Below are 20,930 nucleotides of genomic sequence, written 5' to 3'. Positions count from 1 at the left end.
CTGGAATGTCTTGCAAGTAATATAAATATTTTTTCCTCTGGTTTTCAGATAGTATTTGACCTGTCTCAACATTAATTCAGTCCCTTGATGGTTTATATTCTTCTGCCTGGTCTTGGCCCTGATCCTACGAAGCACTAAAAATGGACTTAATTTGAAATGCAGAGAGGCCTAGTGGATATACAGATTTAAATACATGCATTCTTCATGAAATTGTGACCTTTGTTTATATCTGCAAATGCTTTGCTTCTGATCTGTACTTTGGTTAAGCAAGGAAAAGAAGAATTTAATTAGAAAAGCTTTTCAGCGTGTCATTCACACACTGCTTCTCACTCAAAACAAATTATTTTTCTCCAAATTTTGCCACTGTCACTGGGCGTAAAAGTTAAGATTGTTTTTAGTCTTGTGAGTTACAAACCAGAACTTTCTTGTATTTGGAAGCCTGCAGAGGAGAGGGATTTAATATTTAGAAGGTTGAACTGAATTGAAATGTCAGTTACCTCTGTTATGAAACAGAGTGCTCACTGCAGTTTGCCATTGTTTCCAGTATAGGGATGAAACGTTTACTTCTTTCTAGTGCAGGAATAACAAGCTCAAGACTGTGGCTGATACCTCACCTGATGACAATGTGAACATTTAATTCAAATCTGCAACTTCAGAACAAAGCTGGATACCTAGCCTTATTCTTCCTGTCACCCCTGTGCTACTGAGGCCAACGTGGGCTTGTCCTTGCTTCTGGCTGCCTTGCCTGGTGAGTGTGAAACCTGATGGTTTTACTGATCTGGGTCACAGTTGCACTTCATTAGGGTTTCTGTAGCCAAAATTTTGTCAGACTCTTAACTGTTTTTTTTATATCGCTTCTGAAATACACGATATCACTAGAAAACTAAGTGTCTATCCAGCATTTTTTATTTTTGAAACTTTTTGAAAAGTAGTATAATTTCCTACAGGAATAAAGAATTTTAAACAATCCCTGTGTTTCATTTGGAGATTAGGTATCTTTAGACCTTGTTTAGATTCAGTTATTTTTGTGATTGTCTGTGCTAGCATGTGATGAAAGAAATATTGCAGGATTTTCATATTCTGTAGGGTGTATTAATACTATAGAGACAGGCAGTCAGTTTTTATCAGTGTGCAAAAAGACTCGACCTTAACAGCTGGGAATGCGTTCTTGTACCTCTTAAGGGGATTTACTGTTTCTCCAAAAGGAACCAGTCATGGCTGACGACTCTCAGAGAAACTTCCGCTCAGTGTATTATGAAAAAGTGGGGTTTCGTGGAGTTGAAGAAAAGAAGTCACTGGAAATTCTGTTAAAAGATGACCGGCTGGGCAAGTTGATTTCACTGTTTCCTCTATTTGGTGATTTGTGGCTGGGGAGGGAATAATAGAAAATGTTTAGCTGCTATGCTTAGTACTCATTTAAGTTTTGCGTCTTTTACCACTAATCTCTCACTTGTTACTAACAGTCCTTTGAGCTTCAGAGATCTGAAAATCTGATTTTTAAAACTATTAAAATTTGTCTGCTTGCTTGTTTCTTTTTTTTTCTTCTTTAATTTTCTGTGTCAAAGAAACTAGAAGTTTTTGAAAACAATTTTGATCTGAAAATATACCGCCTCATGCTGTTACTTCCATCTAACCTCGAAAAAATGAAGATTTTATTATTGCTGTTGGTCCCTGAGGAGTTCTCTTACAGAACAGAAAGATAAATGTTGTCCTTTAACGAAGTCCTTAATTGTTTTGAAATAGCAACATGATTTACAAAATGACTATGAAAATGGTACAGTTTCTTCCTGGTGAAACCTAGGATAGTTTTATTGGAAATCAAGCCAGCGTATATATTTTTCAAAATTGTTGCAGTTTATAGGCCACATTCTGTTCTCAATTGAAGTGGTGAAAGTGTTTGTTGACAATATATGATGAAAGTGAGTTTTTTAATCTGCAGCCAAGGATTTGTCATACTTCGGTAGATCAGACACTCAAATCTATTTATAATTATATTTAAATTTACCTTAATTTTTTTTCTCTTTATTTCTCTACAGATATTGAGAAGCTTTGCACATTTAGTCAAAGGTTTCCTCTCCCATCCATGTATCGTATACTGGTGTGGAAGGTGCTTTTAGGTATGAAATATAACGTCCGTGATCGTCTGTAGAAATTAGTATGTAGGAAGGTATATGGTTGGTTTTTTTCTTTCTTTAGAGAGTTAATGACACTGAGTATTCTGTACTGCCTGGCCTACTGATACATATTTAGTCTGTTTTTGTATCTAGCTAGGTTGTACAGTGGCAATTATAAAACAATATTCCATGCATGGTTTTCGAGAGCTTTTGCTGAAGTGTACCTAGAAGAGTGTATTTCTATATTTAACTTTGTGATGCTATCCAAGTCAATTTATAAAACAGGTTTGAAGGGTGGATTATAACGTCACTGATACCTGATAAGGTATTCAGTTCTGTTCCTAAAATAACAGACAATTAAGTTGAAGTAAAGCTGTGATTAAACTTAAAAAACTGGTCAAGGTGTGAAGTGGGTGTTTTGTTCTAAAAAGAAGCTTTGTGTTCTGTAAAATCTGGTTTCTTCTGGTTTTGCATCTGGCTTTAAATTGTATTTGCCATTGAAGAAGTTTTGAGGCCAGAGACAAATTGTGATATTCCCAGAAACCATAAAAAAACCCCATAAATAGATTCTGTTCAGATTCTATGCTTTGCAGTAACTGGTTAAGTGTGTTTGGTTTCCTAGATGCGAGGTCATGTCACTTGGAGACAGGAGGGGTCATGGGAGGTCCAGGAGTTCTGACCCTTACCAGGGTATCCGGAGGGTTTCCCTTTGAGTTGCTGTGTGTAGAGAAACGCTGCCAGATTGAGCGTGAAGGTACATCATCTGAATCACTGGAAGAGAAATATGATTTACCGTACTGTTGGCGGTGGAGCGTTGTGCTTGAGCGTGGTTCCCTTGCTCAGTCTTGTATTACTAGGGCTGTGCTGGCAGGAAGGGTGCTGGTACCCGAAATGTTATTTCATCAGGGAGAGACCAGCAGCATCAGTCTGCAGATTGGCTTGGAAGCTGCTGTCTTTTACTGTCTGTGAACTTTACGACTACTTCTTTGTCCTTTGGTTCTCCAGGATATGTGATACAGATCCTCTATGTGTTTCTTACATGAGGATTTTGGCATGTCGTTCAGAGTTGGGAAGATTGGTGACTCCTACCTCAGAATGACTATTTTACAAAGCCATTTTTTTATCTGTGTTAGGGTGTGTGTTTATCTTAGGCTGTGCCATGATCTTGAACAATGTTAAGTAAATATCTTCTGTTTCCCCTCTTGGCCTCCTTGTTCCACTTCAGTGTCTGGAGTTTGAAGTAATGTATTAGAAAGTTTTAGCTGAGCTTTAAACAATCTTTTAATTTTTTTTCTTCTTTTTTTTCCTTTCCAATTTTCTGCAATTTAGCAATTGGGCTTTGTATTCCTGATAATTTGGGAGAGGTAGTAACTGAACAGTATGCTGAAGGTGCAAGATCTAATTATAAAACTTGAAGTTCTTGGCACTGGTCATTGAGCTAAGAGTTAAAAGAGATTGTTGAGCTACTTGATAAAAGCCTCTGCTGTTAGAGTACTAATTTTAGGATGAAAAAGATTCTTGTACCCTGGGCCCTAGTCAAGTAGTCAGCATCCTTTAAAACATTACTAGTAGGAAATACAGTGTAGGAGGTTTGGACAAGTGATTCAGTGCAAGATCCTTCAGCCCAAATTTATACATGAGAATACAGTCTCTTGGCAAACTTGTAGCTCACTGCAGAGCCAGTGGTCTGTCTTTGACCGTTTTAGGTAGGATGATTTGTGAATCGTGTGGTAACGCAAAACACCTTCTGAGTTAGCTGTGTGGAAAATTGTATTGATTTTTTTAAAGGATTTTGCATTTTAAATCAGAGTGATTTATTTCAAGTATGCATCCTGTCATTCTGTATACTCCTTGGGTGAACAGAAATACGAGGACATTTCTTATGCTGCATCTCAGTGTTAACACTCATTAGAAAAGCTGGTATTCAGAAGGGCAGTACAAAATGTCTCCGTAAATGACTGGAACAACATTCCAGTCTGTTTCCGGTGAGAGGTGTTACATCTCCTCTAAATAATGTTAATAATTTAACAAAAGGGATTCTATCCTATCAGCAAAATTTTCTCAGACACATACAAAAGCTCAATGCTATCCCAGGTTATATGGTATGTCAGTGATGTCTCTGTTAACTTCTGTTCAAGTATGACTCGTGATGATTGCTAGACATCCCTGTGTTGTTTAAGCTTCTCTTCTGTCTGCCTAGGGTAGCCTTCTCTATTTGAGGAAAGCAGTTGGCAGCATGCACGTACAGAGTTGTGGTATGGACTCTGTTTTTGCATAATGTGAAAAATGTTTTACTCTATCCCAGCTTTTGAAATGCAGACAGGTTTGCAGTTGGAAAGTGAGAGATATTTTTCTGTCTGATGTGCTTCTTATCAAAACTCAACCATTTTGTGGTTGTAACACTTGGCAGGAATATTTTTTTTCTTTGAATGAGAGATAAAAGGAGCAGGTAGCCTGTTTCAGAACTGATTTTTGAAGAATACTTTGTTCTCATGTGTTTCTACAACAGGAAAAATTCTGTTCTGCTAGTGATATGAAAGTGGCATTATTTTTGCTTTGGATCTTATTTCCGTTGAAGCCTGTGGCAGTATTGTCGTGAACATTGGTGCATGGCAAGATTGAGTCTTGAGTGAGGGGAAGGATCGAGTGAAATGTTGAGCATCTCTTCTGGAGATGCTTCTCTACTTAGATACTTTTTTTCTTTTTTTATTTTTCCTCCTAGGAAACTAGGAAAAAAAAAAATCTTTGTGCTAAGGAAATAAAAAAAGTTACCTTGCAAAGTGCTTGGTTGGTATTCTTAAGTTTTAACCTGTAACTGATTCAGCCTATGTGATTGATTTTGCTTCTGATTGTTGTTTTAGAGAGGATTAATCTGTGATACAGTGAGTAAAGAATTTTCTGGAAGAGATCTAACAGTAAATTAAATAATACTGGAATGTCCAGTATCTTTGCATTGGTTAATTGTATGTATATATTCTGTGGTCATCTCAGAGAAAGTGTAGAATTTGAGAACATGAACAGCTAATGTATATAAAAATCATTCTGCATCCGCTTTGTTTTCAAAATAAATGGAAGCTGGGCACAAATACGCAACTAGTGCTGTGTTACAAACTGCAGGGAGGCATAAACAAGTAACAAGTAAGATTCACAATTTAAAAATAAAGAAAGGTTATTGGAGAGGGAGAATAAACCAATTCAATTATTTTTCATCTATCCCAACAATGACATTTCTCATCAGCACACTGTGGTATACAAGAGAGTTAGTGTTCATTTGCTGAGAACCTTGTAGAAGAGTTCAAGAAACAATAGTCTAAGGGTAGATTTGGCTATGCTCAGTTAACGTATGGTATTTGTTCTTATAAATATAATGCTAAAATGCTTTGTTGGTCCATTGACTTCCAATTTTGTAGAATTTTCTCCCTGTATTCTTTGACCAAGTTTATAAATGAACTGCAGTGCCAGGTCCTGTATTTCTGTAGGCTGGAGTTGTAGTGGAAATTGAATTTAGGCAGATCTCTTGGAAAGGGAGTTTGAGTGCTTTGATTTTTCTCTTTACAGTTGCTTATCTCTTTTTGTTGTTGTTGTTTTTTCCCTTATCTTTTTATTTTTGTTTAAATTTTTTTTAGGAATTATTCCTCCTCACCATGAATCTCATGCTTTGGTGATGAAGTACCGGAAGGAGCAGTACTGGGATATACACCATGCTCTTCGTGTAATTCGTTTTATTAATGATTCTACCCCACAGGTAGATGTTTTCCTCCGCATACATCAACTGGAATCAGGAAAATTGCCTCGAAACATGGCTTTTCCATTGGTCAGTTGTCATTTTAACAATCTTTTAAATACAGTGTTTTATTTAACTTCAAACTATAAACTGGTGAGAAACTGAACTGCAGTAGCCCCACAAATGCACGTAGGTGGACAAAGTAACGTGAATGGGAAACAGAGAAGTACTAGTATAAAATAATGGATTTTAGTCAAAGTACTCTTTTTTTCTTTCTCTAAGTACTTATGTGTGATTTCATGCCTTAAAATCTCTTTTGTGTATTTTTCCCTGCTAGGCTTCAAGCCTTTTGTACTCTAGTACATGTCAGTTTCTTTATAGTGCTGAAATGAAGATGACATAATCTTATCGGAGCTCATAGATTCCTAAATGTCCTGGAACAAGGATAATTCAGAGTCAGTGCAAGCAGTGATTTAATGCAAATTTCATCATTTATTTAGATTATTTGTTTTTAAATCTAGACTTTAAAGTACTGACCTCCTTTTTCTGTTAGACTGAACTGGGCCCAGCCTTCTGTCAGGTAGTATGTGTCCTCTGTAGTTTACAATGTACAATGTGGGTAAACACGTGTATGTTTTGATAGTAAGTCTATAGTCTGATGATAAAAACAATCTGTGGATCTTGGATATAAGCCTGTATGAAAGAGGAGGTGATGAAAGGAGCCATGGGACTTTCTGAAGTGTTTTTTATCCTGTATTTAATACTAATTTATCCATGTTCATTCTAGCCCAGCTTACTTTGTTGTTTTTTGTCTGTAATAACAAAATTTGATATAAGAACTTAAAAAAAGTTAAAAAAACCAAGGGCAAACAAAGTTAACATAGAAAAGTCAGTAATATTTTGGACTGGAGGATTATATACAGCAGTCTCTTGTTGGAAGCTACCTTGTTAGGATGTAATATTATCTTATTTGGGAACATTTGAGAACTTTGAATCAGAGTTGTTCCAAACTTCTGTTGTATGTTTTGGTTTTAAATGCAAGACAAGTCGTATTTGTTCTGCTTTAATAGGTGTCTGTCACTTAGTGCCTGGTGCTAGATTTATGAATGTCAGAACAGCTCTTTGTGTACATTGGTTCCAGTTTTGTTTTCCCAAGTAGCAGGGAGAAGAAATATAAGAATCATTTAGATCAGGTAGTTGAATAGTTCGGTGTATTTCACTTTTTTGGCTTTATTTTCCAGGAACCTGAAGATGACGTGTTTCTTGCTATTGCTAGAGCAATGGAGGAAATGGTGGAGGATCCTATAGAATGCTATTGGCTCGTCAGTTGCTTTGTGAATCAGCTGAACAGCAAGCACAAAGATTCATTACAACAACTGGTAAGGAAGAAAAACTTTTTTTTTTTTGGTGTGAGGAGAGCCAGTCATGGAAAACTTTAATGTATGGAGACAACTGGAGTGTCAGAGGTGACACACTTGGATTCTGTTCTACCAGCTGTTTTGAGAAAACAGGAGTGCTTTTTGCGTTGTGATTGTGCTGTCCTCTGGGACACTTTGTCTAACGTAACATTAGAAATTGTTTTTCTTTGCTACACGGCAGTTTTCAGTTACATCTTCGTTTTTAGATTAGCTAAAGCTTAACATATCTAGTTGAATTATAGTTTTCACAAATTGGTCACTTAAGAATTTTTCTTTATTTTAAACAATTAAAAATGTCCCAAAGTTAAGAATATCTTGATGTATGTCTGCTGCTTTTTAGGCTGCATCTCTGGCATCCATGTGCTGCTCATTGGATGATAGACAAAGCACAATTGTTTTGCTTTATAAATGCAGCAGGGTACTACGTCTTCAGAAAAACAGTATGTTGCAAATTAAGTTATAGTAAAAAGTGGAATAGAGTTCTTTTGGCACTGAACATTTAAATGCTCTCATAGAATATTAATTTTCAATTTCTATCTTACTGGTTTATAAAATTAAAATTTGATTGTAAAGAAAATGCATACTTATCAAAACTACAAAGGCTTTTGTAATTCTTTGATTAGTCTTAACAGATAACAAACTTTTAGTTAATATCCACTGAGGTAAAAGTATCAGAGTACCTGTGCATTAGCAATCACTAAATGAAAATTCATTGCAGAAAATTGTGCATGTCCTTTGTTTGTTACTCTTGGAACTAAGAAATAATTTCTAAACCTACCTTCTGTTGCTGGAGGTGACGCATTCAACTATAGCAATTTCTGTAATTCCTTTCAAAGGAGAGAGGAGTGTTTTTAAAGAAAGTGTGGGCTGTCACTACAGTGACACTACAGAGAGTGCAGAGTGTCTCCCTCCCTAAGTTTTTGCTTTAGTACGAACATTGTACCAAGACTCTAGATGTTAGAATATGGACAAAGAAAGCTTTTTCTCCCTTTAACAGCTGAAGCCATTAGCTATTTACCTAATTATGACAAAAAGCATAAAGCTGCACCTGCATTTATGAAAGTGTATTGTGTTACATTAGAATTTAAACAAAATGAATTATCCTATTTTTTATGTCGATAATTATCCACATGTTTATGCTCCTAAATACTTTGGAATTTTAACCAAGAAATCAATGTCCAGCCTTTAATATGTTGCACAGGGATTTACTCTCAGAATTGATTGTCTGGGTTTTGCTACATTGTGTGTAGATTTTGGGTTTTTGACGTGTGCTAAAACAATTAGGTTTGAGGTGAATGAACCTCAATTTTACTTGTGAAGGTAGCAGTAATTAGCACATTTAATTTCTGTATTGCCTTAAGCTCTCAAACACCTTGTTGGCTTAGGGAATGCTGCATATTTTGGAAGTTCTGCTGGTGGTCAGCAATTTAAGGAACCTAAGGTTGTTCGATTAGTTAAGTACTTAATTATCTAATTGCAAAAATCAGCAACACTTGTATTCTGGACATGATGAACAATGCAAGTTCATTATTTTAACATGTTATTTTTTGCTGATTGAATTTTTAAGACATTTCTTGTCTTACAGTGTGCATTAACTATGGAGGGTACTCTGCTGTGAATTACATAAACTTTTCCAATTCCTTTCTCAGCCAAAAGTTCTGGAGCAGTATTTGAACATTGAAGATAACAGGCTCCTGATGCATCTGAAAGCATGTGCTGCAATGAGCAAACTCCCTTATGATCTTTGGTTTAAAAAGTGTTTTGCAGGCTGTTTACCTGAGTCCAGTTTACAGAGGCAAGTTCTCTTTTTTTTTTTCTTTCTGTTTTGTAATTACGTAGTAATTTTAGCTTTTCGTCATCACTAGCAGGCAAAGAGCTTTCTCTACCTGACGTGTAAGATTATGGAGTTAACTTTATTGTTGACTTGGAAATGATAAAGTTGTATTTGATTCCACTAGTTAGTGACACAAGATAAATCTCTGTGTCGTCATTTCTTGCATTGAAATTAAAAAAGAATGGAGATAAATGTAGCGCTGATTCTGTTAGATGCTTAATGCCTCCTAGGGTTTAAAACTTCAAATCCTGTCTTGGTGATGGTAGTCAATTTTCAGACTTTTTAACCAAAATCTTTGCTTAGGGAGTGATTATAATCCTGTATTATCGTTAGATGAAAAGGATTTTGGGAATGTGTACTTGTTTTGGCTGGGACAGTTAATTTTCTTCATAGTAGCTGGTGTGGGCTGCATTTTGGATTTGTGCTGAAAACAGTGCGAAGACATAACCAGGTGGATAGATGATGGTAGTGCAATGGATGTGGTTTATCTGGATTTCAGTAAAGCATTTGACACAGTCTGTGATAGCATCCTCACAGCTAAACTGAGGAAGTGTGGTCTGGATGATCAGGTAGTGAGGTGGATTGTGAATCGGTTGAAGGAAAGAAGTCAGAGAGTTGTGGTCAATGGGACAGAGTCTAGTTGGAGGCCTGTATCTAGTGAAGTCCCTCAGGGGTCGGTACTGGGACCAGTACTATTCAATATATTCATCAATGACCTGGACAAGGGAACAGAGTGCACTGTCAGCGAGTTTGTTGATGACACAAAACTGGGAGGAGTGGCTGACACATCAGAGCGCTGTGCTGCTGTTTAGCGAGACCTGGACAGGCTGGAGAGCTGGGCAGGGAGAAATTTAATGAACTACAACAAGGGCAAGTGGAGAGTCTTGCATCTGGGAAAGAACAACCCCATGGACCAGTCTAGGTTGGGGACTGACCCATTAGAGAGTAGCGTAGGGGAAAGGGACCTGGGGGTCCTGGTGGACAGCAGGATGACCAGCCGCCAGCAATGTGCCCTCGTGGCCAAGGCGGCCAATGGCATCCTGGGGTGTACTAGACAGGTGTGGTCAGGAGGTCAAGAGAGGTTCTCCTCCCCCTCTACTGTGCCCTGGTGAGACCGCATCTGGAATAGCGTGTCCAGTTCTGGGCCCCTCAGGTCAAAAAGGACAAGGAACTGCTTGAAAGAGTCCAGTGCAGAGCCACAAAGATGATGAAGGGGGTGGAACATCTCCCTTATGATGGAAGGCTGAGGGAGCTGGTTCTCTTTAGCTTGGAGAAGAGGAGACTGAGGGGTGACCTCATCAATGTTTATAAATACGTAAAGGGCAAGTGTCAGGAAGATGGAGCTGGGCTCTTCTCAGTGATGTCCAGTGATAGGACAAGGGGCAACGGGTGCAGGCTGGAGCACAGGAGGTTCCACATTCACACAAGGAAAACCTTTTTCACTGTGAGGGTGACAGAGCACTGGAACAGGCTGCCCAGAGAGGTTGTGGAGTCTCCTTCTCTGGAGACATTCAAAACCCTCCTGGACACATTCCTGTGTGACCTACTCTAGATGTCCTGCTCTGGCAGGGGGGTTGGACTGGATGATCTTTCAAGGTCCCTTCCAACCCCTAACATTCTGTGATTCTGTGATTTCTTTGGGCCACCTGCTGTTCAGCTATTAGCAACTCTTGTTAACGCAGAAAGGATATACATTTAATGTTTTTGTTTTCAGCTGCCTGAAAACTTTGAGAAGTAATGGGGTTCAAGGGAAGTTTTACTCCAGTACTTCCAGGACTTCAGTGGCTAGTATAGGAACCTAGCGTGCAACAGAGCGCTTGGTAAAATGCTCTGTAGAAAATGCTTTATGGTGGTAAAGTTGGTCGTAATCTAAATAGCAGAAGCAGTCTTACTTGTTTATCTGGGACTTCACATTTCATGAAGTGGGAAACAGCTGCTTGTAAAAATGGTTTGGTTTTTTTTTTTCCCTTATGAAAATGAGTGGATTTTAGGGAACAAGCTGTAAGATTCGAAATCTTGTGCTCTAGTCTTGTCATAGCCTTGTCTTAGAGGTTCTGTATGTTTTACTGATGGCAAGGAATATATCTGAGAAGAAAATTTTTGAACCAAACCTGAAGGATTTGGTAGTAGACCTTTAGATGTTAAGCTGCATGCAGTACGGTGATTGTAACATGGCAAGTTCTTCTCATCAAGTGCCTCTAAGGCTCCAGAACAGTCTCTGTAGTGGTTGTGCATGATGTGGTGGTTAAAAGCTTTTACTGCTTTTATGGCTAACAGAAATGATGTAAGCATGTATAAATGTTTCTTACATCCCTAAAAGGAAGTAAACGCATAGGGTTTGCCTGCATCTCTGTTTCACATTTGCATTTGTAGGTTGCTTTCAGCAGATAATGTTTGACCTTGTTTCATTGTGCTTTCTCTGTATGAAACTTAATGCCTTAGAACTTAAACTACTGCCAATTGAAGTGAATGTTCTACCTGGGACTTGCCAGTCTCTTTGGGCCTTTTTTTCTGTAGGCTTTGGTGATCTGAAATGGCCTTTGCAAACTACTGCATTAGGAACCTCTTTGCATGTCTAGGAGATTTTTTTATTTAGAGCTTATGTGATTTCATTTTGCTACTAGGTCTTACAGCTGAGAACTAGAGGTGAAAAAGGAATTTGCATCAAAGCAGTTTTGCTATTGGAAGATTCAGGTTTTTTTAAAAATTTCTGTTGAAAATTGAACATTTTCTGGAGCTGTGTCATCTTGATAGTATAAAAGAAAAAAATTTAGATGAATTTTGATTTCATATTTCATCATGTCAGAATCTTTAGTTTCAAACTACTGTTTTGAATCAGTTATATAAAATATTTTGTCTAGTTAGTCTACTGTTTAGCATTCTCATACACTTTTTACCTTACTGAAATAGAATATTTTGATTATTTTTTTCTTTTCCCTCATGGAAAAGGTCAAATTAGTAGCTTTTTGTATCACTCTGGAGTAAAAACAAATTTTGGTGTTGGTACTTCTGATGGCACAGCAATCCCTCTTCCCAACAGTTCTTGTGGGAACATGATAAAAATGCACTTTTTCTTGCCAGTTTAGGTTTCTGGATTATTCAGTTGTAATCATAACGGCCTCATTTGCTAAGGAAATAACATACTTCATGGGTAGCATGTGACAGATGAACTTAATTAATGCTTGGAGATTCAGTTTGGATTAGAATCTAGAAGCCTGAATGCTTATCTGAAATGTGTCCAAATGGCAGTGTTGGAATTGCTGAGAATTGAAAACAGGTCTTCAGTTCTCCTGCGAGTTTTACTTTGTTGTCAAGTGAGAGATGATCTGAGCTAAGTCTTTTTATGATTTAATTTAACTTATGATTTAGCACTGTATTTCTTAGAGAGGTCGCTTGCTTTCTATAAATTGTTGCCTTCTCTGTCAGGCAGCTAAATCTAAATTTTCAGGTTTTAACTTTTTCTCTAGGGTGTACAAGGGTGGTATATGCTACGCAGAAATTTTATCCAGTAATGGTGAGATGAAGTTGCATGATACCAGCTTTACTACTGACAGGCATTATCATTGAGTAGAAATACTGTTTTACTGCTCTTAGTTATACCGTAGGTAAAATTTATGCATCAGTTTAATTTAAATGGGCTCGGAGAATGTATGTGGACAATTTTAATGTAGAAACTTTTCATTTGAGTTTATGCAGTGTCTTTGCTTGCCCTAAACCACTTGACCTATTATGTGGCAAGCTTCTCAACAAACTTCTTAAAGGCGCCCCATTGGTAAAAGGGAGGAGCAAACTGGCAAAAGAGAGGAGCAGACTGGCCATTTTGAAGGCCCTGTGTCCTCAGGGCTCTGTATCCCACCTGGGACATAGACAGGGTGCTCCCTGGAACATGAATCGGCCTGTAGCACAGGCTCGAGAGGGATAGAAGGGCCTACTTGCCTCTGAAACAGGGAGAGAAAGGATTACACCTTTGTTTCTATACTTGCCACTGCCCTGTTTGCTCGATTTCTGCGACAACATATCTGGTCGTCTGTTCAGTAAGCCCCACGCGTGGAGAGCTTTCAAATGGTGCTGTGGGGACCCTCAGCTGGAGAGCCTGCTGTGAAAGCTTGGTGTCCCGTTCCTGGCTTCAGCTCTGCAGGCAAAATGGCACTTTGGCGGCCAGTTCATTCCAGCACTGTCACCCCAGATGATCCATCTTACAACAGTAGTAGTGCAGCTTTGCAGATATAATTATGAATAAGCCAGGCATTTTTTTATGGCCTGATGTTGCCAATCACGTATCATGCCCCTGACTAACATTGTTTCTGTTTTGCACTGAAGACTTGGCATTAGTAGGACTGTAATGGCTGATGGGGTAGTGTTAGGTGATGGGGTAGTGTTAGGTTATTAGCCTCTGGTAGCTTGTTTGTGGCAAAGTATTTGGTAGCTCTCCTGAAATCTAATGACTGCATTTCAAACTGGCACTACCTCATGTATTCATATATGGCTTCTGTAGTTTTACATCTGTGATCTCCATGTCCTGCATAAATTGCATCTAGTTGAAAAAATAGAATTTGTTAGTAGAAACAACAGAAATAAGAAAAATGCCTTAAATTTAGTGGGAGGGCATAAGAATGTGCATGTGGTCTACTGTTGTAGAGAAACTTAAGCTGGTTTGCTTTTGTCGAAGTAATTGAGCTGCTTCCCAGCTCTGGACACAGATCGGCACAAGGTCATGACATGACATCAGGATGAGACCTGTGCGAGCCTCGTTGTGCCGCTCCATGCCCAGTTACTGTTGGAAGGACACCCAGGAGTGCAGGCAGAGGAATAAGCATCTCTCGCCTGGATGAATGGAGGACCAGAAGAACCAGGGAATAAGGTTGAGTGTATTTTCCCTGCAGCCTAGGGGAAAAACTGTTGAGATTAAGGGTAATATTTCAGAAAAAGAGGGAGCAGCAATGCTGTGATGCTTGTTGTGTGCTGCTGCACTGTGGTTGAGGAACCTCAGAAACTGCCTGGAGAATGCCGTGCCTACACACAGAGTAAGTCACATCTTGTTGACAGAAAAAGCTCGGTGAAAAGTAAGTGGTGTTATTTGCATAACCCTTGACATGCTCTTTACCTCCGTAGCTTCCTGTTTCTTTTTGTTTTTCCTTGGGATTATTAGTACTATTTCACTGTTGAAGAATTTGAACTATGAGAGTGCTCCTATGGTTAATTGAATACTGTTACATTTCACAGAGAGTGATAGTCACAAAACCCGTACTGAACGTAGCATATACTTTTTTAGCATTCCTGAGTAGGGCTATAGGCACAGTTGGACGACCTTTCTTTTTGCCATCTCTAGGAATATCAAAAAATGGGTAAAAGTGTCAGTCTCTGTCAGTATACTGGATCTTAAATGTGTGCTGTTACTTGAAAAGTTAATGTTATCATCAATAGAGATACAATGTATATAGGCTGCTATATTAGAATAGAATCATCAAAATACATGTTTCCTTGAAACTGCTGTGGGTTTTTTCCATTCTAATTGAACACTTTTCTGACACAGTCCATGTTGATGTTCCTGGCGCTGCTGGTATAGACAAGGTGTTGGCCACTGGTCTGTTTATCACAGCGTCACCCAGTCATTCCCCTGTTGCTATCACTGGTGGAGTTGCATTGAGAGTAACAATTGCTGGAAATGTTAAGGGGGAAAAATACTGCAGCAGACACAGCCAGTTAGTGCTGACATCTCATCCACTTTGCTATGCACACTCTTCCAAAATTTGTTAGGCACTGGTGATTTAGATGCTCCATCTGTTTTGCAATTGTTAAAACGTTTGTTCTGGAATCAGTCTAAATAATGCAGGAAAACATTTGAGTGTTTTGTGAGCATGAAATGTAACCTACTGTGAGGTGATTATGGAGACTGAAGTCAGGAGACTTGGAAGCAAAATAATGAAAGAAGGCTGGCTATTCTATATTCAGATTAGTAAGTTTGTGTTTAAATTAACATGAGCTTTAATATGGACTTTAAAAATTCTTCCCTGTTTTTGAGGTCTACGACGCTGTATTGTCATTCATAATTACAGTTCTCATGTCATGGGAAGCTGTTCTTGGGTTCTAAACATACATTTATGGAGGAAAATGTGTTAGAAGTAAAGGGGGATGATCTGTATGGTATAGAACAGGAATAGGGTCTCATTTTTCTCATGTCCTTGCTTAAAGCTTCTAGACCTGACTTCAACATCAGTGTAATATTTACAGTGATCACTTGTCCTGGGATGCTTGAACCACAAAGGAAGCAGTAAGATTTTTACCTTTGATTATTTATTGTTCCTGCCTGTACAGAAATTATATTAATTTTTTTTAATCATAGTGAGACAGGGAATTAAAACTAAATAGCAAAGGGGGAAGAAATTTGCAGTGCCTTTTTTTCCCATCTGTCTGTGTGGGTTTTTTGTTTCCTTGTTTTTTTTAGGAATAGTCCTGAGGATTTTACATATTCTTTTCCTCATTTCATCATTATAGTTAAATTAAATTCTAGTCTAGATGTTTTGTTGATTGGGGAGGTTGTGAAAATAGTGTCAAAAGTGTTATGTGAATAGAAGGTTAAGAAACTGACAAAGACTTGACTTGAGTCACAGTGAGAGAAATAAGCCCTGTGTAACAGCAGCAACCGTTCCACACCAGGAGTTATAAAAACTTTTCACAACAAATCACAGAAGGGCTGAGGTTGGCAGGGACATCTGGAGGTCGTCTGGTCCGACCCCCCTGCTCAAGCAGGGCCACCTAGAGCTGGTTGCCCTGGACCACGTCCATGTGGCTTTGGAATGTCTCCAAGGAGGGAGACTCCACCGCCTCTCTGGGCAACCTGGGCCAGTGCTTGGTCACCCTCACAGTGAAAAAGTGTTTCCTGACGTTCAGAGGGAATCTCTCGTGTTCTGGTTTGTGCCTGTTGCCTCTGGTCCTGTCACCAGGCACCACTGAAAAGAGCCTGGCTCTGTCTTCTTTGTACCCTCCCTTTGGGTATTTATATACATGGGTGAGATCCCCCTGAGCCTTCTCTTCTTCAGGTGAAACAGTCCCAGGTCTCTCAGCCTCTCCTCATGGGAGAGGTGCTCCAGTCCCTTCATCATCTTTGTGGCCGTTCACTGGACTCTCACTTCTTAACTCCTTGTTTAAAGGTGTGATACCCACTCTTCAGTTCAGCTGTTGAAGTTCAAGTTACACCTGTGCTGTGTTCTCCTGGCACTCCAGGCTGAAGGGCAAGTTCTTCTGAGAGAGAAGGTCATATAAAAATTGCGTTGTCTTTGGAAGAAGCACACCCATAGATCCAAGTTTATAGGTGGGCTGCAGAAGATGTTTCCAGTTAGTGTTACTGTATTCAGAGATTATGGAGGATGGTATGTGATCTGTCCCCCATGTATTTATTTGGAAGGAGAGAGACTATTAACAAGTGCCCAGAAGGAGCAAGAACAGTAATCCTCAGAAAGGCTTTCTGACGCAGCTCTTAAAATTCAAGAACTAAAAATAATGCAAGCCCATAAAAGGTGCCATCTGACAGATGGTTTCACACTGGTTTTGGATAATCTTTCATCTCGGGTCTGTTGAGTTGGGCCTGAGATAGAGCTGCTGGATGAAGGACGATTTCAAATTGTTGCAGGCTGTTTTAGTAGCCTGGATCCCTTTCAATATGCATCAAAGTTCTGTTGCTTCAATATGCATCAAAGTACTTGCAGCCCTTGGGGCCATGCTCTCCAGGTTTTCTTAACACTGTGAGGTCCAGGTACAGCTTCATACAAGTGGTAGGAGGGCTTAGGTAATTCTGAGAGGGTCTGTGCACAGTGGGGTGGATTGAAAGACTTAATAGTTGTTCCTTGTGCCTAATTTAAACAACATGCGTTATGTCCTGCTGATACATCATGTTGGTATCTCATACAGCAATGACCTGGAATATTTAGCTTCTTCAGATGTGGTAGTTCAGTATTACATCCTTCTGAATTTTCAGCTATGTAACTGTTCGAAGAGTGTCTTTATTAGACATGCTAATAAAGTCTGTTTCCTTTTTTTGCACTAGGAAAAATTCCCACCTTTACCATACACTGTAGAATAGTTGTCGCAATTCAGGCTATTAAAACAAGATTTGCTTTTTATATTTGAGTTTGTAAACGGTTCCATTTCTAAAGAACACACTGTATCAATACATTACTGCTTGCCATCACTCTGCTCTGTACGCATTTAGGAGTTGATAAAATGTCTTCTATCTACCCTGACCTGAATGATTCAATACATTGATGTTATTCAGAAAATTATCTGGAAAAAGGTGATTGTACAAAGACTGTTCTAGCAGATAAATAAGCAGATAAGCACTCCAGTAATGTTTAGTGATTACTCTTTTTTTTTTTTTTTTTTTAGGGTTTGGGACAAAGTTATTAGTGGGTCCTGCAAGATTCTTGTTTTTGTTGCTGTGGAGATATTATTAACCTTTAAAATGAAGATAATAGCGCTGAATACTGCAGAAAGGATTACACAGTTTTTGGAAAATGTAAGTACCCTGTTGTGCCTTGCATTACCTGTTATGGTTTGTAAAAGTGTGTTTCAGCCTTAGTCGTTTACCTGTTGAGAACACACCGTAAGGTACTGTGGCATTACTTACTGAGAATAGTGTAGTAGTGCCATGGTGAAGAGAGAATGCGCAGGGATGAGAATAATAGGATTTTTTTCTATCAGGACGTAAGGCATTCGTAGAGTGAAATGATTTTTAGACTTTGGGGAATGTGTTATCTATGTTTGTACAGACTTGACAATGTTCCTTGCGATGCTGAAGTTTTTTTCTCTGAAAGTAAGTGCAGATGACGTTAGGTTGATTTTTCTGGAAGCTCCTTAGAGGGTTGATTTCTGGCACCTTTTTTGCTCCTTGCCTGAGTGTGAATTTGTAGACCTGAGGTCTGTTTTCTGTTGATGTAAGGATGGAGTTATGAACCTGACCCTGAACTTTCCTTCTGTGAATAGTAATGAGCATCACAGCAGGGTCACAGGATCCCAGTGTAACCTGGGTTAGTTAGATCAGGTACGTTTGTGGTCGTGGTTGGCCAGTATGAGTTCTGCCTGATGTTGGATTAGGGATGTGTGAGGTGCCTGGGAGATCATCTTACTGCTTTGTACATAAAATCCTTTTGTCTAAAACCTGGCAGTGACACGGCGCCTATAGGACTGAGGAATGTTGGGATGGCAGAGCAGGGAGTTGAGATTCTAGTTTTGTTTTCTTTTTTGTAAAGAGAGAAAGTCTGAACTGGAAATTTAGAGTCTTTGTTTGAAACAAAACAGTCCAAATAAAGTACTCTGACAAGGCATCTTGCCCTGATCTTTTGTAGATTCCTCAAGATAACACTGACGCTATTGTCAGCAAAGCTGTTGATCTGTGGCGCACACACTGTGGGACTCCAGCACACTCAGTCTGAGAACTTTCTTCACTTACGACAGCTTGGGGGAAAAGAAAGACATTTGAAAAGACATTTTACCACTCTTCCCCCATCCGAGCGTGATGTTCTTCATTACCTTTTCTGTGTAAAGACACTATTAAAGCAGCTGATAGCATAGTGATCTATATGTAAATATTTTTCAATAAATACAGATGGAATGAAGATACCTAGTGGCGGTGTGATCATGTCCAGAGTGGTTTTGGCCAGCCAGCTGCAGTATTCTGATTGCAGTGTGCTCTCTGGCTTTTGGGCAAGGAAATCTAACTCTTGAAGCAAGGTAAATAGACTTACTTGTAATATAAAAATGTTTTTGTGTGCCAGCTTATACTTGATATAACTAGTTACTACTTGGAGGTGTTTTTAAGATGAATTTACTAAACGTTAGTCTTGCTGGAACTCTTTGGTGAACAAGCATACTGTGCTAGAAATGCAAATGTACTCTATTAATATGGTAAATTTTCAGGTGAATGATCAGGAAGAGGCATCACAAGTTTGAGGTGGACGACATCACATGACCAGGGTTGACATGCTTTTCTGAAGTGTCTTAAAATAATTTCTTTTTATCTGTCAACCAGCTCTCTATGGCTGTACCTCCTTCTTTGTTCTTCATGGAAGATGCTCTAGGAAGGTGGGTCCGTCGTATCCCAAAAATGTAACTTTGGGCAGGTCTAGAGAAAATCAGGGGGATGAGTGAATATAATTCGAAGTTACAGGCCAGTAATAAACAATGCCTCTTCCACACTTGGCTCAAAGTTGTTGTAATTTGCTTCTTGTTTGGTTTAGATTTCAAAATAAATTTAACACAGAAATGTAATTCATAGTGTAAGTAAAAGTAGAGTGATGAGCCATAGATAGAGATTTGCTGGAGAACTAATCTTTTTCTTGCAAAAGTGTAAAATTCTGTTTCTACATCTTGCATAGACCAGGAAATTGTATGTAAAACTATTGCTTAGGTGTTACTTGACTCAAATTGAGGCTTGGTGTGCCAAGTGCCAGGTATGCTCATTGCACGTGGAGGAGCGTGGTTAGCTTGCACTCAGCGTAGTGCAGACTTGGAGTGCTTTAGAAACTTAACTTTTGTTTTAGACTAGGGCAGGTTTACCTTCCAACACGTTAGCTGGGGAAGCTTGGGACTCAGTTCAGGTTACACCTGAAAACCTGGGCAGATTGTCCGTGCTGGATTCTGAGGTGCTGCTGCTAGTGTTCCTGAAATGCCTGCATTTGCTCAGTTCAGTATAAGCATGTTTGTGTCTGCTTTGAAAGCCGCTGCTGTGTCTGCATTGTAGTGTAATCCGTTTAGGGCAGTTCAGGTAGGAGCTTGTTCTCCTAGCATAGGCGTGAGAGCTGGGTAACGTGGACAGGAAAGAGCATGTAAGTTCTGTGAATAACAGCAGTGCATTCTGTAACGTGCAGTGCATGGGCTTTTCAGGCAATGGCCGCAGGTCCAGTCTGAGAGGTTACCCATCAGAACGTTTTTCCCTCAGGCTACACACCCCATTCACAGAACCCCCAAGTGAGGTGTGCATTATTCAGGCCTTGACACTGCAGATTACTTAGTCGTTAAAAAAACAAGCGCCGATGACACCGAAGGTGTTTAGCAGTTTCAGTCCTGAAAGGGAATCAATAACTCATATTCTTTGAAGAGGCATGAACTGAATCAGGATTAGAAGTACCAGTTAGTGTTATTGCTTCCAGATGTGCCAGCGAGTGTTCCTCCAAGCACTGTTTGATGGAAGGCGCCAAACATTTTTTTTTGTTTAGTTTTTAATTTAAAAAAGCCTTTCCCCATCTGTAGGCAGGCCCTGGAACTGCACAGATGAGAGGCAGAGATTGGCTTTCACCAAATCACAGAAGGGCTGAGGTTGGCAGGGACATCTGGAGGTCGTCTGGTCCGACCCCCCTGCTCAAGCAGGGCCACCTAAAGCCGGTTGCCCTGGACCACGTCCATGTGGCTTTGGAATGTCTCCGAGGAGGGAGACTCCACAACTTCCCTGGAACCTGGGCCAGTGCTTGGTCACCCTCACAGTGAAAAATCTTAGTGTTTCCACCTCAGCAACAGCAATTTTACTTAAACATTTCAGTGCATGTGGGATGGATCCTCAAATGCTGCTCCGCCTTAATGTCAGCTGAAGTTCACGTGCAGCTTTTTCAGTTTCATGTACAAAGAAAGGAGCGTTTCTTTGATGGAGTGCATTATTTATTCTGGGCTATGCTGAAAGAGGGGAGCTCTCTAGAGAACAGGTAGTGATTAACTCCATGCTTCCTTCACCGATCTGGTAAGAGACATTTGTGTCTGTCTTAATGGATCCGTTTCCAGGCTTTTGCTGTGGATTTATGAGGAATGGAGTTTATGCAGAAAACTTTCTGAATTCCTGAAAGACTGCAAGTATG

The 20,930-nt window shown here is 39.4% G+C and overlaps 1 protein-coding gene across 1 annotated transcript; it reads left to right on the top strand.

Annotated features, from left to right (window-relative positions):
• Positions 1 to 737: 737 nt before the first annotated feature.
• On the top strand, positions 738 to 18,636 carry TBC1D7 (TBC1 domain family member 7). The gene is made up of 8 exons (XM_086469275.1): positions 738 to 748; positions 1,206 to 1,326; positions 2,037 to 2,117; positions 5,741 to 5,928; positions 7,080 to 7,217; positions 8,906 to 9,051; positions 17,473 to 17,602; positions 18,432 to 18,636. The coding sequence occupies exons 2-8, from the start codon at positions 1,215 to 1,217 to the stop codon at positions 18,516 to 18,518; spliced, it is 882 nt and encodes a 293-aa protein (XP_086325401.1). The 5' UTR covers positions 738 to 748; positions 1,206 to 1,214; the 3' UTR covers positions 18,519 to 18,636.
• Positions 18,637 to 20,930: the final 2,294 nt, after the last annotated feature.

The sequence above is a fragment of the Leptosomus discolor genome, chromosome 8 (genome assembly GCF_034619465.1).
Source record: "Leptosomus discolor isolate bLepDis1 chromosome 8, bLepDis1.hap2, whole genome shotgun sequence".
Taxonomy (NCBI): domain Eukaryota; kingdom Metazoa; phylum Chordata; class Aves; order Leptosomiformes; family Leptosomidae; genus Leptosomus; species Leptosomus discolor.
This window is presented reverse-complemented; position numbering and strand designations above follow the sequence as displayed.

Coding starts and splice junctions, on each gene's coding strand:
- TBC1D7 (XM_086469275.1), top strand. CDS start 1,215: ATGGCTGACGACTCTCAGAGAAACTTCCGCTCAGTGTATTATGAAAAA. Junction 1,327..2,036: donor GTTAAAAGATGACCGGCTGG/GCAAGTTGATTT, acceptor ATTTCTCTACAG/ATATTGAGAAGCTTTGCACA. Junction 5,929..7,079: donor GAAACATGGCTTTTCCATTG/GTCAGTTGTCAT, acceptor TTTATTTTCCAG/GAACCTGAAGATGACGTGTT.